Source organism: Grus americana, chromosome 15 (assembly GCF_028858705.1).
Source record: "Grus americana isolate bGruAme1 chromosome 15, bGruAme1.mat, whole genome shotgun sequence".
NCBI classification, from domain to species: domain Eukaryota; kingdom Metazoa; phylum Chordata; class Aves; order Gruiformes; family Gruidae; genus Grus; species Grus americana.
Window position 1 is genome coordinate 11952549 of NC_072866.1, and position 17640 is coordinate 11970188.

Here is a 17640-nt window from a genome sequence, read left to right on the forward strand (position 1 = left end):
TAGAAATAGCCAGGTTTTAATAGGAAATAATCCTTTTTTTCAGGGATATTGATATATGTGATGTATGTGGTGATTTACATGGTTGCATAGATCAGTGTAAGAGAAATTGAAAAATTTCCTAGTGTACAAGAGACCAACGGAAGTCAATAGAAGAACAACATCTCTCTCGCCCTTGTGAGCACTGATGAAGAGGGAGCATAATCTAATCGATGCAAGAGTAGAAAGATAAACAGACAAACCTAGCTCGGTGGAGAAGAGAGAGAGAATAGCTGTCAGGACGGGGACTTTGGGAATCTAGCACCCCTGCGATAGCTTCCCTCTGTGCCATATTATCTGGGTAGGCAAACTCTTGGCCCCCTCCCTGCATGCTACGCTTAGTACAGTAGCTGTGTTTTGCCATGTCAAATTTTTAAGGGTATTAAAGTCATGAAAAAGCATAAATAAAAGCAGCTGCAAATGATACCCAAATGTAACATCCCCAGCTTCTTTGCTTTGCACTGGGAAGCTTCCCAACACTGACTAGGCATGTCTTCAGCCATCTGCAGAGACGTGAGAGGGAGGCGGGGGTGGAAGGAGGAAACAGGAGGGAGATGACATTCACTGCACATATCGGAAAAACTTTGAAATGAAACAAGGACTAGAAATGGAGCATCCTTTCCACGGATCCAGAGTCTAGGAGGTTATCTGCCAATGCCATTTTTTTGAACCGAGGACACAATCAAGTTCTGAGGAAAACTCCACGGGCATGACTTATTCATGAAGACCCTTCATAAACTGGCAAGTGACTCAAGCAGAAGTAATTCTCATCCTGTCCCTCACCATCTCTTCCAGTGGTGGTGAAAACACTGTTGCTGTGATAACTAATCTTTAAAATACGGGGTTCAGATTTCCCAATGAGCCATGTGCAGTTCAGGATTTTCATGGGACAAACATGATCTGAGTGATGCAGAAAAAGTTACTGCGATTGTATTACAATGCCTACAACAGAGATGACTCTCACGGAGCAGTACTGTAAAATAGTTAGAGCCTGCAAACAAAACCTACACACTTTTCTTTTGCTGAAGCCCACAGTTCTACTTAGTTAATACAAACCTAAAATAGGCTATCACATCGCATACTGAGATTATCCATCAAGGGATTGAGAACGCCTGGCCCAAAAGTAAAGCCCTTACAGAACTGTCAGACTGCCTCTGGAAAGGGCATACAGGTGGTTAAAACAAGAAGGGGGAAAATAATAAAATGAGCTTTTTCCTCTATTTCTTTTGTGTCAACAAGGATATGATCACACACAGGCAGGCAGCCCATCAGTCAGTAGAGACGGACCCATGAACAGCAAGAGGCTGACAAGCATTAGGTATGCGCAAACGAGCATACAGGCATACACCTACAAGCTAAAATCCCCTCTCTTACATCAATGCAAATTAGGGTCAGCTCCGCTAAAGCTAGTAGAGCCAACCCAGTGTGAAAGTTGTGTAACTGAGAGCAGCGTCAGCTCTGATGAGCGCAGGATTCACGCCCTAGGAGGTACTGAAGGTTGTTCAAGGGTGCGAGGGATGGTGAAGAACTGCTGAGTGTTTGATACTCTGGCCTGATCCTCCCTCATGTGCACCGGGAGGAGTGGGAGCAGCACCGGGTGGGAAAGTACCACTCACAACTCTCTTAAAAACATCTACCCATTAGACAGAGGAAAATTATTTCCCCAGAGTATTTCCCCAGGCTCTCTGGTTCCCAGGGCTCCTCCTCCTCCATATATAGTCACGTTCCACTCATTATAATTTGTTAATCCCACACTCTGATATCATAACACCACAAGTTCATGGCGGCTGACAAAAGCACCCACTTAATGTTCGCTAACAGTAAAGGCAGCACCTACCAAAGCCTAATAAGCACCGACAACTCCTTATGCTCCACTAAAGTCAAGAGAGCGTATCAAATAATTAGGGTGAATCTCCACTGGGTTTGCCATATACCAAATGTTAAAAGCTTTGTCGGAGAGAAGTCAAACCGAGCAGGTGAGATCTGCCACTGCGATAACCTTTCGCTGTGGCTTTTGATGCAAGTTTGGGTAGCTGACCCCCCGAGGGATTAATTTAGGATTTACAGATTGCAATGGCCAGGGAACCCCAGGGAGCCCACGGAGGACTGTGATCTTGTGCTCCTGGGGAGAGAGAGATTAAATTTACATTTTTCTCAACTCTTCAGTGAAAATTTTCCTCTTTCTTTGTGTATTTTGCAGTCATAGCATCCCTAAGTCCATCACTGTGATCCTATACCCCCACATCATCTCAGTGTCCGGATTGCTGTGGCCAAAACGTTTTAGAATACTGTTAATTCATACTTTCATAAGAAAAAATGGCAACTTTTTTGTTTTCAGTCTACAACAGGCAACCTGAAATGCCTCCAGTTCCATGATTGACGATGGATACAGCAAACAGATGTCAGAAAAGAAAACCAACTGTGTTCCTCTACAGCTGGCTTCACAGCAAAGCTGTACGGAGGAGGCAAAGCCACGGGAGTTGAGACCCACATGAAAATACTTACAACATTTTGCTCACATATCCCGCGATGACTGAAAACAAGCAGAGCAGGACTGCACAATTAGAGAAAATAGAAATTTGGCTGCAAATATAACCCTTTAGTCAAAAATACTCAAACTCCAGCCTGTGTCTGCTTGAACGTGAGCTATCGGCCAGGGGCTTCCCCACTTCTTTACCAGTGCAATTTATGGTCCGTTTTACTTTACTACTGATTGCTCATGTTTTTGAAAGGAAGGTTAATTCCTTTACTTTTAATGGAGTAGCTCTGCTGTTAGTTCAGTAAGGCTTCGCATACACGATCAGGCTTCTCATCCCTCCGCCCTCTGTGTACTGTGCAGGGATGTCCCTGCTCTCGGCTCTTCACAGGCCATAGAACACTGCAGCAGAACAGCTAATTTCTCCTACCACTCCCACTGCTGCTTGCACCAACTACGGAACAAAGACACGAGTCCTGATGATGAATTTGAGTACGGACAGTCTGCCTGTCTTGGGCTACAGTCAGTGCTGAAAATCTACGCCAAATTGTTGGGTTTGTGAGATGGAAGTTCATCATCTGAGCAAAACGTCGCACGGCAAGTGCAGCTCAACGCCACCCACACCAGCAACAGCAGTGGCAGAGATAAGCCAGCTCAGTTGATCAAAAATTGATGATATTTTTGCTTGGACAGAAACATCTTTCCTACATGGAGACGTGATAAAAAGAGGCAATTAAACCAGAGCTAAGCAGGAGCTGCCGCACTGTATAAAGCATTGTGCCGTACCAAAGGCTGCTTATGACCAATATTAACAACTTAATGAGCTGTTAATGAGGCACGCATTCAGCTTTTACTTGCAGCATGAAAACATTGCAAATCATTTTAGGGAGCTTCTGGATTGTCAGTGGAGAATTAAAGATGTCAAATAAGCCCATCAAATCTATGTCTCAATCTGGACACTGCTTTCCAGTGCATTCTCTTAAAATTCCTTTTCCTATATGGTAGAATAACTTGCTTTGACAGCAGTACGATTCTCACTTAGACTTTGCTTCCTTCTGCCTTGACATTAGATTTCAGTCTCCAGAGAGCTGCAGGGATGTCTTTTTGACATGTTGACATTAAGGACACTTCTTCCACAGGCTCACACTGGCACGGTTACTTTCTGTCTTACCATTATAGAGCAGCTACTGAGCTAAGCCTACTAAATTTGGAAGTTTAATTATGAAACCTTTGTGCTCATCTGTAAACAGATTAAGAACGTAAAACTACCCTTGAAAAATAGCCAGTTTGAGTAGGAAAGGGAGCCAAGGTTTATATAGAAAATTCATATCCATAACTCCCCAGCAGCGCAGCAACACCAGTTACACACAAGCAATGAGTAATGCTCTAATGTAGGCACACTTTCGTTTGTTATTTTTTACTATCCTGTCACAGCCCTGCTGGATTAGATAATGCAGCCGAGTGCTATCTATACTGCTATTACCACCAGTGGAGCCACATTGATGGGAACAACAAATCCAAATTGGACTTGCTGCAGACAAGCCCCAAGTGGAAACCATGGACAGAGTGAATCTGGAGGAGTTTAAAATCCACCAAGAAATACCGATGGGATGTACCCAGTGGCTGATCCTACTCTCAGAAACGGAAAGCTGTTGGGATACAAGTGTAATGGTTTCCAGTAATGCAAAAGAAACTGGAAAGAGGTTTCTTTCCCAGTCCAAACAGGAAATGTCTCACCACTTTTTTCCCCCTCTTCATCTTCCTATAGTTTCCCCTTTCTTGCTCTGCTCTGATTTTAATCTCTTTTTAGTGCACTGTTGCAGAACACAGCTTGGTTCTTTAACTCTGAGCTCAGGGGAGAACTTCTCCTCCCTTAAGGAGAAAGATGCTGGGGACAGGATGAAACCCCAGTGTCACTCTGGGAGCAGGGCGTTCCCAGGATCGCTCTACTCTGGGTAGAGCTCTTTCACAACTGAGCATCAGCTCTGCAGATTCTTTAAATTTGGGGGGGGGGGGGCAGGAGAGGAAAATCAATGTATCAAACACCCTGCCATCCCCCAAAAGTAGCCTTATGCTGATATTCAGAAGTGTCAACAATCAAAAGACAAATACCTTGGCATCTCAAAGGCTTGGTGCTTTTAAAGTGTCAAGGAAGGTCAACCTCTTTGTTTAAAGTTTGAGTAAGTGAAACCAATAATTTATTTATTATACTACTTTCCATCGCCTTTTGTTTATCAAGGGAAGATACTGTCCCTAGGCTGACAGGTTTTAGACTACTGCAATGTGAAATGGCCACGATAATCCTTCTCTTCCCTCCTCCAGTGGCATCTGGGATGGAAATGCCCACCCAGTTCTTCTAGCTGTGCCAGCAGCAACGCGCTCCCTATCTGCATACGCACAGTCAGTCACCGAGAGACATGGCCCACGTGTCCCCAACAGACAGGAGAAAACAGCCAAGGGGGGCACAGCAGACTGATCGAAGCTGCCAGCTCTAATGCGTTGAAATGTTGTCATTCCTCTCGTAGGCTGTTAACAAGGAGGCACCGGGGACTTCTTTGCACAGCATCTTCTCAGCTACATTTGGGGCAGGGAAGGAGATAAAGCTTCTGTGCTATAACAGAAAGGGGGTGGGGGGCAAAGGTAATGCTGAGGGGCTCCCTTCTCCAAAAAGCGACCCGTGATGGGGAGGTGACACCACGTATTTTGTATGAACACGTGAAAAGAGTGAGGCCTGCAGAAATAGATGAAAACACTCAGGGACAAAGCAGACTTGTTCTGACAACCTTCTCTGGCATCAGCATAAGAGACAACGGGACATTGCCCGAACACAGATAGCCAGGTAAGAAGGGCCAAGAGCTCTGGGCTAGAAGCAGCTTATAAAGGGGAACCAGATGCCTGGAGGCAAGTCTTTGCGTCTTTAAAAGGATTCTTTCTCCTTAGCACGGCTGCTTCTCTGTATTTTGTCTTCTCCTTCCCAAACCTAAATCACTATTTGTTGTCTCAGAGCTTTCCAGGTGGTTTCTACTCCTTACCTGTAAAATGTTGGAGGTGGCCAGGCAGCTCTGAGTTACCAGCAGGGCAGAGCTTCCCTCCGTGTGCCACTTACAGGTGGACAAAATGAAGTTTGGGAACTCTAGGAGCACTGTGGAACTGCAGACAGATGAAAATAGTTGCAGATAACAGTGGGAAATTTGCTTTGGTATCTGCAAGCTTTGTACCAAGAGGTAAATTCAAGTTTTTGGAGACAGTAAGAAAAGAGAGGTAAGAAGCAGTCGTCCCCCTGTCCCATTCCTGTTCCTTTCCAAGCTACAGTTGCACTTTGGAAAAAAGTGAGATGGCCAGGAAACCTGCTTTTCCGAAAGATGATGCTAGCAACCAAGGCAGCATTTCAACGTAGGACTTCTAAGTTAGAACTCTCTGTCTTCCAGCTCTTTTCACTCCTTCCCTTTCCCATTGCAGAACCAGCTCTCAGAGATCATTATTACAAAGAACAACAACAACAACAAACCAGCCTCATCAGTTCTTGTGAATTCTGAAGGTCACCAATGTCACCGTGAGTTATAATGACACACATCACTCCCCTCCTCATGCAAATGGATTTAGAGCCTGTTTAAAGGCTAGCGTCTCTCGGTGCACTTCACCCCTTCTGCTACCTCTTCTTCACACGCACGCGCTCTCCTCCAGCAGCAGCTGCTGGAAGAAATTATGAATTCCATTATTTTTCATCCAGAACAGCTTTGCACTATATGGGAGAAGCACTGGAGGCTGCAGGCTCGTTAGCACAGGATTTGTATCGCCGCCTTCCATTTTATTCACCTTCCCAAATCAGGTGTAGCACGCCTGCCCCAAACCTGTGATTTCTGTTTAATTAAAATGCAGGTAGTGGAGTCTCCTGAACTCCAGAGCCCACCAGACGATCAGATAGTGACAGTGACCCACTAGAATAATGCTCTTGATATAGTGGCTGCTCTAACAGAGTCTTAATTTCAGTCGAGCAGAACAGCACCTCTGGTAGCAGCTGCATTTAGGGCTGGGATGAATATCACTACCCAGCCTCTCGCTGAACGCTCTCTGCCTTCCCAATCAGAGCCGGCATCCCTGACAGCTGAACTGTTAAATGAATTAACAAGGCAAGAAGGGGGTTTGCCGACGGGGCTGCGACTCCCTTCCTAATTTCTGCAAGTGGCAGCTTTCAATTTTTCTGTCATTTGTCAGGAGATGCGCTTGGTTCTCTAATGAGCAGGGCAGAGCTGCAGCCAGCTCTAAAAAGGCGACATTACGAGGATCTTCTGGTCTGCTAGGACAGGGATCCAGATGCTTGAGGCGGGTGGGGGAAGGACACTGGCTCTGTTCAGACCGAACAGGCAGTGCATCCTTCCCGGCTGCGCTGAGCGCAAGGTCTCCCAGCCCGCTCTCCTGGCATGAGGAAGAACTGCTCTTCACATCAGTGAGCTTTGCAAACATCCAGGCAGAACTCAAAATGGAGCCTTTGCTGGGGCTTTGATCTTATGAGCTACCGCAAGAAGAAAAATGGCTTTGCTCCACCTGTTGCAAAAAGCCCAAACCACTTGCGTCCAGCTCCCTTATTCCCCATGCAAGTCAGGATAAGTCCTGTTGCCCGACAGCAGCTTGTTCTCTCCCAAAATTTCCCCCTGTGCATTAGTCAGAGCCAACTGAGAGCCGAGTGTCGGCTGGGGTACAGCTCAACGGTGCTCCAGGGCTCAAAAGAAACTCCCCATTCGGGTGCTTTTTACTTGTTTGAGTGGCAAAACTGCAAGAAAGTCGGTTTTAACGGCTTTTTTTTTTTTTTTCAGGTTTGTCAGGGGCTCCATTGCCTACTTGACCTTTTATTGTAAAAATCCAGCTACAATCATAGGAAAATCTCCAAATCTCACAGGGAAGAGTGCAAGAGGGAAGGAAGGATTTACAGATGCTCCTCCTTCTGCACCGCTCGTCTGGCTGCACCAGACATAGCAGCTGAGCAGCACACCAAGTGTCAGTATTATTTCCAGGTGCCCCACGCTGTATGAAACGCCCACTAGGACTGCACAGAATCGGGTATTTTCACCGAACTGGCCCAAACCCAGCACATTTTCCCCAAGGCACATGCTGTATATTCCTTTTTACAGCTGAGAAGGGAATGTTCTCGCACCAACCAGAATTACTGCAACCCTTACGGCAGAACGGAGCACCGTTTAAACAGTTCTGAGACATAAGTTATTTGGGGTCTTCAGATGGGGACTGGTCCCCTTCAGTCATTTTGTGTTTAGTGCTGTGGCTGCGTTGTCAAGATTTGTTGTTTATTGGGAAGGTTTTCTCTGGTTTTAACATGGATGCCCCATAGTCGAAGCCAAGCGGACCCATTTTTTCCAGCTTGCTGCTTAACTGCTTTTACCATGGGTAAGAACATCAAGCAAACAATAACAACAAAAACTTGTATTTCCACAGCACGCTTTAACTCAAAGGTGTCACAAATCAATTTAAAACTTAAATTGCAATACCAGCTCCAATCACTTTACTCACAGGATAAATCACAGCCAGTTCTGGAGGTGGAAGAGGCAGTTATATAACAAAGCGTAATAACTTCACACAACAAGAGTGAAAATCGGCAGGAAGATCCTACATTCATCATTTCTACTGCATGAACCTCGATTGTCCCTAACCAGAGGTAAATCCAGTATCTCTAAAAAAACCTCTGAGTCACGACACGCCAGCCTTGCCTGCCTTTGAAAGAAGGTGTCTCAGTTTCTTCCCAAGTTTGGCTTCTTCCATTGCCCTGTTCCCTGTTTGACTTAATGATAACGAAGACCTGGACCACAGGATTAAAAGACACGATATAACAACATTTCCTTGTTTTCCCCAGCTGATTTTCTGTGCCATGTACATGTGTATAAATGCATCTGCTGGCTCCATTTGCTGCAGTGAGATATTTAGCTCTGAAACAAAAATGTATTTTGAAGCCAGATACAGTTGGCTCCACTTGAGGCTTTCTTTGCTGCAGTTGCAGAAGTTGGAGCAGCAGCAAACTAGAAAAAAATGTAAATATTGCCAGCTGTCTCTCCAGAACCATGCTGCTCTGATTAATTTATGATGTTTTCTGAGAAAGATAGCGAATGTTACACCATATTTGAAATGAAAAGGTTAAGTAGAGTTTAAAAAAAATGTGCAGTAGTTTAAAAAAAAAAAGTGCTTTACTTAGTTTTGAGCAATAGAATATTTAATGAATAATAATAAAATGAATTAGTGCTGGGTTTGATAGCTTCTACATCCTAGCCTTGAGACAGAAGAACAAAACTGTAATCAGATTCGTTCATGGTGGCAGACTGAACAACAGGAGGGTGCGTGTCGCCTATTCTTGTTCTAAGCTTCAAAAGATGCTGCTGCAGAAATTGATACCATAACTAACAACTATTTCGGCGCCAGCCTCTCTCCAGCTGGGGTCACCATAAATACGGCACCGCCGTCGTGGCTGTGAGGAAGACATCAGCTATTCCAGTCCTGCGCTTCTCAGCTAGAGTTACTGAGAAGGACAGACTCAGCTGCAGGTTATCTGGGCTCTGCAAAATCACCTGTTTCACAAAGCATTCAAAGAAGTGTCTAGTTAACTGTCTCGTCCCGATTTCCACCTCCAGCCTTCCAATGAAGGGATTTTTAAAGCGATCAGCAAGTTACATTTCATAAACGCAGCCTGGATTCATGCACCAGATCTGCAAGTGAAGGCATGAATAGTGCCACTGACCCTCAGCTTCTGCAGAGGCTGGATGCAGCTACAGATCTGCATGTTCCTGAGAGCAATCACCATCTCTGCCTCCAAAGCTAGCACTAAACTGGACACGGCATCTTCTTGACTTCAGTAACATAAAAATACAGCAAGGCGTGGTGCACAGGCAAGGTCTCTACAGAGAGCGCTATAAACCAAAAGAACCAGCTTTCCAAGTCTCCCTTGTTTTGTAGTTTTGTTGCTTTTCCCTTGTGGCTTTCCTGTGCTCCACTTTTCACTTCTTTAACTTGAGTCAATTTTTCCCTCAAGCTAATTTGGTATGAACAGTCATCCTCCTGCAACTCCAAAAACGATTTCTTCTTTCTTTCAAATGCCCTTTCTCCCCTTATTCCTGTAGACCAACTGGCTTTCAAATGGCAAGAAACTGTCAGGGCCAACCTATTCCAGGAGAGGATGCTACAAAAAACTGTGATCATAACTGGGGAATTTTTCAAATCATCCCTTTCCCAGACAGATATTAAATATTATCCACAGAACAGTAAAACATGCTGGTACTTTTGAAACACTTCAACTAATTTTCCATTTACCTACCTGCTTCACCCACAAAGACTTCCACTGGTGTGCTGGTAGGGCTCTCACCAATTATATTATATGCTGTCATTAGCACTTCATATCTCTTGTATTTCTTCAACTCTGAAAAAGTAAAATATTCTGTTATATACAATTATTTATACTGTATCACAGATATTTTTTAGACTCCATCACCTCTTTATCACCAGAGTTCTCTCTCGTGAAACACAGCATTAGAACAGTAGTACAATAACGCAATGCCTAATTCCATCCTTCCTTAATTCACACATCACAGCAGAATTTGCATAATTATGAATGATCATTGTGATGAAATGGCAGGATGTTCCAGTGTTTCCTCATGGTGTTGCTCCAGTAAGAGGAATCATTGCTGATGGGTAACTAGCTAGAGGAACATCTCTAGGTCATTCTTAATGACAGAAAAAGGCAGGACTTTGCTTTGAAAGTTCAACATATGGGCTCCTTTTGATCTCTACTGGTAGGAAAGAACACGGCTTCAAGCCTTTGCCTAATTCTAGGAACTTTCATCCGGGGAGTCGTTTAGCAACTGCACTGCTCAAGCACGTCACTGCTGAAGCAGGGTGCAGAAGAAGATCTGCAGCGGGGAATCTGGAGCGCCATCAGCAGTGACGCACGGGTATCTTGCTCCTTCACAGTGACCACAGCCTGAACATCAATCACAAAGAGAAAGGAGACTTTGACGTCTGGACTCCATTTGGCCACCAGGCAACCAATTTCCTTGCTGACATACAGAACCTACTCTGACAGATGAGGTAGGAGAGCGAGAGCAGTGTGAAAAAAACCTGGAAAACCCAATGCTATGAGGGTAATTAACAGATGCAAATGAGGGTGGAGTAGAATCACATCAACGTCATTAGGGGAGGCAGTGTCTGAGCAGTTTCAGATTTTGCATTTTCAGGATGAAAGAGTCAATCCCAACAGAAATATTTATCATCTAAAAAATTTAACAGTGAAATCAGAGTAAGAGAACAATCAATAATATAAATTGCTGTATTTAAATGAGCACTGAATTGATTAAGACCTGCATGGCCAGGGGTCCAAATTTCTCCCTTTGCCAATCATTTTCTCTACTATCTGTGAATCACATAGTACCCTGAACTCTGTGGCTGACAGTATGCCATCGGTTTGGTAAGGTTCAATAAGCCTAATCATACAGGCTCGTGTAATTGCAGTTTCACGGAAGCGTTTACAAGTGTTGTATTCCTATATCTGACTCAGGGTCCAGCCTCATTCCCTGGTCTCAGGCATACTGCAAATGATATCCAAATCAACACTAACTTTTTGATGTGATACCACTAAACTCAGATGGACTGCAAAACATGTAGCAAGCAAATCAGAAATAATGATGCCAAGTTCATAAACAAACAAAAGATAGTAAGATATATAGGATATAGCAGTGGGCAGCTTGTACAGGGAAACTTTAACTGCTGCCGTGAAAAGCCATAAGGGAGATTTTAGTGTTAACTGGATGTGGAAGAAAATGGAACACATGAGAGTTCATGCATGCAAGTTTCAGTGGGGATAGGGCTTCATTTTTTTTTTTTTAGCCCATCACAATCTGTGACTCAAAAGCCTTGGGCAAAACCTATCTAGTGAACCATCATCACCACAAAGCAACTTTCCTTTTAACTCTGTCGAATGCTATTTTATTCATTTCCAATTGAAAACACCTCTGGAGATGCACATATATTCATTGGGCCCTCTCTAAACTGGCCTCCTACTCCACGGAATGCCTGAGCGTCGCAATGCTTGAATTATAGGACTAATGATGTGATACAGCTAAACTCTGATGGACTGCAAAATATGTAGCAAGCTGTCGTGGTTTAACCCCAGCTGGCAACTAAGCACCACGCAGCCGCTTGCTCGCTCCCCTCACAGTGGGATGGGAGAGAGAATCAGAAGAGTATAAGTGAAAAATCTTGTAGGTTGAGATACAGGCAGTTTAATAGGTAACGCAAAAGCCACACACGCAAGTAAAGCAAACCAAGGAATTCATTCCCCACTTCTCATGGGCAGGCAGGTGTTCAGCCATCCCCAGGAAAGCAAGGCTCCATCACACGTAACGGTGACTTGGGAAGACAAACGCCATCACTCAATGTCCCCCCCCTTTCCTCCTTCTTCCCTCAGCTTTATATGCTGAGCATGATGTCATACGGTATGGAATATCCCTTTGGTCAGCTGGGGTCAGCTGTCCCAGCTATGTTCCCTCCCAACTCCTTGTGGACCCCCCGTCTACTTGCTGGTGGGGTGGGGTGAGGAGCAGAAAAGCCCTTGGCTCTGTGTAAGCACTGCTCAGCAGTAACGAAACCATCTCTGTATTATCAGCACAAATCCAAACCACTGCCCCATACCAGCTACTATGAAGAAAATTAACTCTATCCCAGCCAAAACCAGCACACAAGTGAATCAAAATTCATCCAGCATCAGCAATACCGGGCTGTTACAGTCAATAATGTTTTACCTTCCCAGCAGCCACGGTTTTACAACAGCTACCTACTTGCATCATCAATGTCTCCTGATACAGGGAAAGCAAAGGCTTAAAGAAAAAGAAACTCAAGAAAGCAGAATCATTAATCTGTGTTGATTTCTGCTAGATCCACTGAGGAGAACCACAGGAGTTTGCCTATAGTGTATTTTGAACCATTACAAAGAGTCGCATCTAAAGGCAATGTGCACTTACGTGTTAATTCATACGTTGTTAATGCAGAGCTGCTGTTCACTGTCTTGAAGCTGCTTTGGGCTATTCAGAGTAAGCAAAGCAGAAAGCTTGTTACAGTGCAAGGAAGTAGTTACTGCAAATGATGTACAGCAGAGACAGAGGCAAATGATGCAGCACACACATCCACAGTTTGAGCTTTAGGACTATACCTTGAAGGGCAATAAAATCACATCACTCTCTCGTAACACATCAAAAGCATCTCACTCACACGGGGCTGTTTCATTTCCTCCTCAAACAGAGAATCTCACAAATATACAACACAGAAATGTTCTGACTCCTAGATTAAATAGAACAAACGAGTAAAAAGGAAACAATTTCTGGGGGGGGAACTCTCAACACTGTATTACGTTCTTGTTTCTCAACATGCAAAATTTGAAACCTGAAGAGCTGCAGGGTAAGGACCTGGAACACGGGCCTCAAAAAGCAAACACTTACAATAGGATGGGACCTGTTTCTTTAAATGTGTGTTAGGTTTCCCAGTTTCACTTACAGAATTCGATATTCCTGCTGTGACCGAATTGTAATAATACGCTAAACCTGCGCAAAGCCACAGGTCAGTGAGGAGCAGAGATGTACTAAGGTGAGAAATACCATATTATGAGGAGAAAGGGGGGAACTTCTCTTAAAATACACTTGCCTCCACCCCTTTTCCCTCTCTCTTGACTCCCTGGAGAGGTACAGCAGGTTTTTTTTCCTACTATACAGCTATTGGGAAGATAGCTGCAGGGCCAGCCAAGAAGATGGAGGAGAGGAAACCAGTAGGTTTTACAGGCTCCCTGGCTTGTGAGACTAGAGAGCATCCAGAGTCATTCTTTTACGATAATACATAGCCACTTATTCAGCTTTTGTCCCTGACGCATACCTACACCTATAGGAGTTTTACATCTCTACTGTGACCTGATAAATCTCCGTACAGTCTGAAAAGTCTCACTCAGCAATGACGATATAAGTGAGGTCAGAATTAGGTGCTTATGTTGTATTTAGAACATTCACCTCTTCCACGCACCCCCAAAAATCACTCTTGCTTTTGCAGAAACCATTTTTATGGGTTCAGGGAAACATGGAAGATGAGGTAAGATATTAAAATAGTCTCACTCAACCCTATTCTGCTGCTCTTAGAATATTATCTTATTCTGAATATTCCACTGACATCAAACAGGACAAAAGCTGGTCCCTCCACGAGCATGTCTTATTGCTGGACCATATCTGTCAGGCTACTGAGTGCTCACATCTTTGCCTCCCATCATCTTATTCTGCCTATTCTTCCCTCTGATTTCCTTTCTAGCCTTTGTCTAAAAATCCTTTTCATTTTTCTATTATTTCTGTGCCTCTCCACCTTCTTTCCATGTGAGCCAAAACCCCCGGTGACTAACATGGCAAGCATGCACCTTGAAATTCTTGCTCATTTTTGCTTTTTTCTTCCAAAATAGACACAAGCATTTTGAAATTGTAAAAATTCTATTTAAAATTTCTCCTCAGTTGTTTTCTTATACTGCAAAAGGAAACCCAAAATGTCAATTATAAAAACTATTAAAAAATATCAGGAAAGAACAACGTTCGCAGCTGAGGAAAATGAAGTCCCTCTCTTTTGTCTCTGATGGCAGAACAAAGAATACCAGGGTAATCATGAAATGGAGGTAGCAGAAAGCAGGAAATCAGAGGATACATGGGGGGCACAACATCAATTCAAGCAGCATGGCATAGATTAGCGTGTATCATTACAAGCGATGCTGACCAGAGTTATTAGCGTTTTTCAGCATCTTCACCCTGATTGTGTGAAAGCTAAATTATCCCCAGCACCGTTAGACACAATTGTGTGTTATTTCCACAGGGCCAGAGCGCGTACAGTGTCTGGTATAACGATGCATTACCATTCTGGGATATTATAGGGTCCAAAACACAGGCTTACGTGTGAGCTCTGCTCTTAAAGCTGAAGGGTTCTGGATGGTTTTGGATTCTGTTCCAGATCCAGAGTCGTAATCCAGCTCCCGGTAGTAGATCCGGTATCCCAACAGCAAGCCATTGAGACTCTCAACTTTGGGTGGCTGAAAAACATTCACACGAAGAACGGGCTTGGTAAGATGTGAATTGCAACAAACATCCGTCACAACGGGCAGTAGCTGCCACCGGTCCTGTGTGAAGGGACGCGGCTCTCTGGTGAACATAGCCATTAAAAATATACAGGGTCAAAGGTTGTGTAATTTGACAAATACAAGTTAAAGGTAACCTTGATGATTTCTCTCAGATGTGGCAATTACAAATGGCCCTTAAAAATCGACACTTGATGCACTACGCTAAGAGCTAAGCTCCTTTCCTTCTTGGTCCGCCAAACCTTGTGTGATGAAGAATACAAACCAACATATCCCTGAAAATGCACATTGCTGGCCACCAACAGTGGAATAGCAAACCAGATGGGAAAAAAATAATTTTGTCAAAGGCAGAATTTCTTCAGTGGCTATTTTCCTTGGGAACTGTTCATAGAGCATTCCTCATTTGGCATTATTTTACTGAAAGACTGACGAGAAAATAACAAAGCATTGGTGTACTCTGGCTTTAATTAGGAAGATGAAAATAGGTCTAAGCCTCAGAGAGGCATTTAGAGGGGAGCCATGGTATGATGGACTCTGGTGTGTTGCATAAGCCCAGTTCCGCAGGCAAACCCAGGTCTCCTCCGTAACAACTTGGAGGTATACATGGCCACTGGGCTCCTCAAATATGAGGCTGGTTTTTTTTTCCTCTGCAACATGTTGGAAGATGCTCAAAGACATAGTGCCTCAGCAAGGATTCTTCAGCAGCCTCCTACATCTTCCTTCAGATACAGATATACAGCCAGCACACCAAAACGGAGATTTTTGTCTGAATGGCTTGCTTAAATGAAGACAAGCAGAAAGATTCTTCATGTTTGGGGAAAAAAAAATTACTTTCATGAGTCTAATACAGCCTAAGAACTGCAGAGAAGAAAAGATGCCCTGAGCCATTTATCTTCTAAAGATTCTTGTACTGAAATTTAAGGGGCTGAAAGTATAAATGAAAGGGATTTTAATGATGATCTCGCCTTTAATCCAGAAAAATCCCTAGCAGTCTTGAGAACTTTACTAAGGAAAAACCTTCTGTCCACTGTGGAAAAATTAACCGCTGGTGTGAAACACTGTCACAATAGAAGGTAACACCGCATGTAATTTTAATGAAGAAAGTAAGAATATTTGTACAGGAAAGGAGCAAGATATTTGGTAATAACCTAATAATCTGCTTCCAGAAATGACAAGAATTTTCCATTACTTCGTTACAAGGGCAAGAGAAGAGAGGGCTGTGCTGCCTCAGTGCAAAGGACTTGGCTTTGAGTGAGGGCTGAAGGAATTAAGTAGAAAGATTGCAGTTTATGGAAACAAAAACCAAAAAAACGTAAAAAGAAAATTACGTGAACCAGAGTACAAGAAAGGTAAACAGCTACTGGGAGAGGGAGCAGAAACTGCTCCCACAAGAAGCTGCCTTCTTTTGCAGTTGTCCTGCCCAGAGCCTGCTGAAAGCAATTCAGATAGTCCCAAGGTCTTGCTGTACTTGCTCTGCATGGTTGGAGAACCTCATTTATCATTGTTTCATGCTCATTACTGTGCTCCATCCTTTGGAGAAGCTCTGACCACCTATCACTATTATTTAGCATTTGCTTTTCAGAACGATCTAGTAACACAAGATTGTGAGGGACCTCGAGAATCGTCAGGAGTAGACCCTCAAGACTGAAGAAAACAACTTCTTAAAATTCTTTTCACAAACAGACCAAGCTCTACCAGAAAACAAGCTAATTCTTCTGCTTCCTGGTATTCCTATTGGAAAGCTGTTCCAAACCTCACTACTCGGGCAGTTAGAAACCTTCGTTTAATTTCTAACCTAAATAATTCATAGCTAGTTTATAACCACTTGTTCCTGTGCTAACATTGCCTTTTGGGTTAAATTGTTCTTCTCCCTGTGGGGTGTTTACTCCCGTGGCGTATTTTAAAAAGGGCAATCATATTCCCTCTCAGACTCCATTTCACAAGGCAAACATATCAACCTCTTGTACAACAGCCTCTCCCAGTCTCAGACTGATCCCCTTGTGCGAGGGACGGAGCAAACAGACCAAAGCGACAGCCTTCTCCAGGGCTGCCTGATGACACGATGGACCAGCTGAACGTTCTCCTCTGCAAGGTGGGGGAGATGAGATATGGTTTACTGGCAATTACTAGTATATCTATCATGAACTTTTTTTATTTTTCTCCTCCAATCTTCTGACTTTGCTCTTTTATTTCCTATGTCATACTGAAGTTGCTTTTGCTCTGATGATGCCCTAGCAGAGAAGAGCTCCACTGCTCCACAGTGTCCGTGCCTGCCTCTGTCCTGGCAGGGAGGAGTCACGACGCAAAGCACGAGGACTGCCTTCTCCAGAGACAGGGTAAAGGGACTGTCCCACCAAGATACATCTTGAATTCCTCACCACAGAGGAGGAGAAAGGCTGCAAGAAAGCAAAGCCTATCCGGCACGGAAATAAGCTTCACACAATGCAAAAAAATACTGTGAACATCACATGTATTTGTATTTCAGTTAATTATTATCTAGAAGGAAGGTGCTCTAGGAAGGATTCAATGTCTTTTCTTATTTTAACTATTAATGAAATATCCTACGGAATCTTAAAAGGAAAACACTACTCAAGCCGAGAGAGAGCCTGTTACTCCTTTCACTGCCATATAGCTGCCTAACGGACAAAGCTTAATTTCCTCATTGTGGTGCAACACTGATTTGTTGATAGCAAGCATTGTTTTCTTAGGCTTTCATGTGATTCTCCATTTTTTCCTTCCTTTAAATTTAGGACAGGGGAGCTCAGAAAATAAATGGCTTGAAAACTGTCTTTCTCCTTGCCATGGAAATGATGATTCTTTCCTGAAAAGGGTACTCTGCTAAAAGGTCAGGTCTTCCCCTTCCTATCTGTCTTTCATGGACAAAACTCTGCTTTTGATGTAATGGATTATTTAGGATTTTGTAGGAAGGCCTGAGGGATCTGCTGAAATAGGTAAAACGATTATGAGTGGCAGCCCATAATGTTGTACA

The 17640-nt window shown here is 43.7% G+C and overlaps 1 protein-coding gene across 3 annotated transcripts in view; it reads right to left on the reverse strand.

Moving 5' to 3' along the window:
• The window catches only part of SDK1 (sidekick cell adhesion molecule 1), a 412431-nt gene that overhangs the window by 38802 nt on the left and 355989 nt on the right, over window positions 1-17640 (reverse strand). For 2 of the 3 annotated variants that reach the window (XM_054842564.1, XM_054842566.1), the window contains 3 exons: window positions 14471-14606; window positions 12523-12582; window positions 9825-9926 (listed from right to left, as the gene is read on the reverse strand). In XM_054842564.1, coding sequence (XP_054698539.1) covers window positions 9825-9926; window positions 12523-12582; window positions 14471-14606 — 298 coding nt within the window. The remainder of the gene's footprint in view (window positions 1-9824; window positions 9927-12522; window positions 12583-14470; window positions 14607-17640) is intronic. The other variant, XM_054842565.1, reaches the window with a different exon arrangement.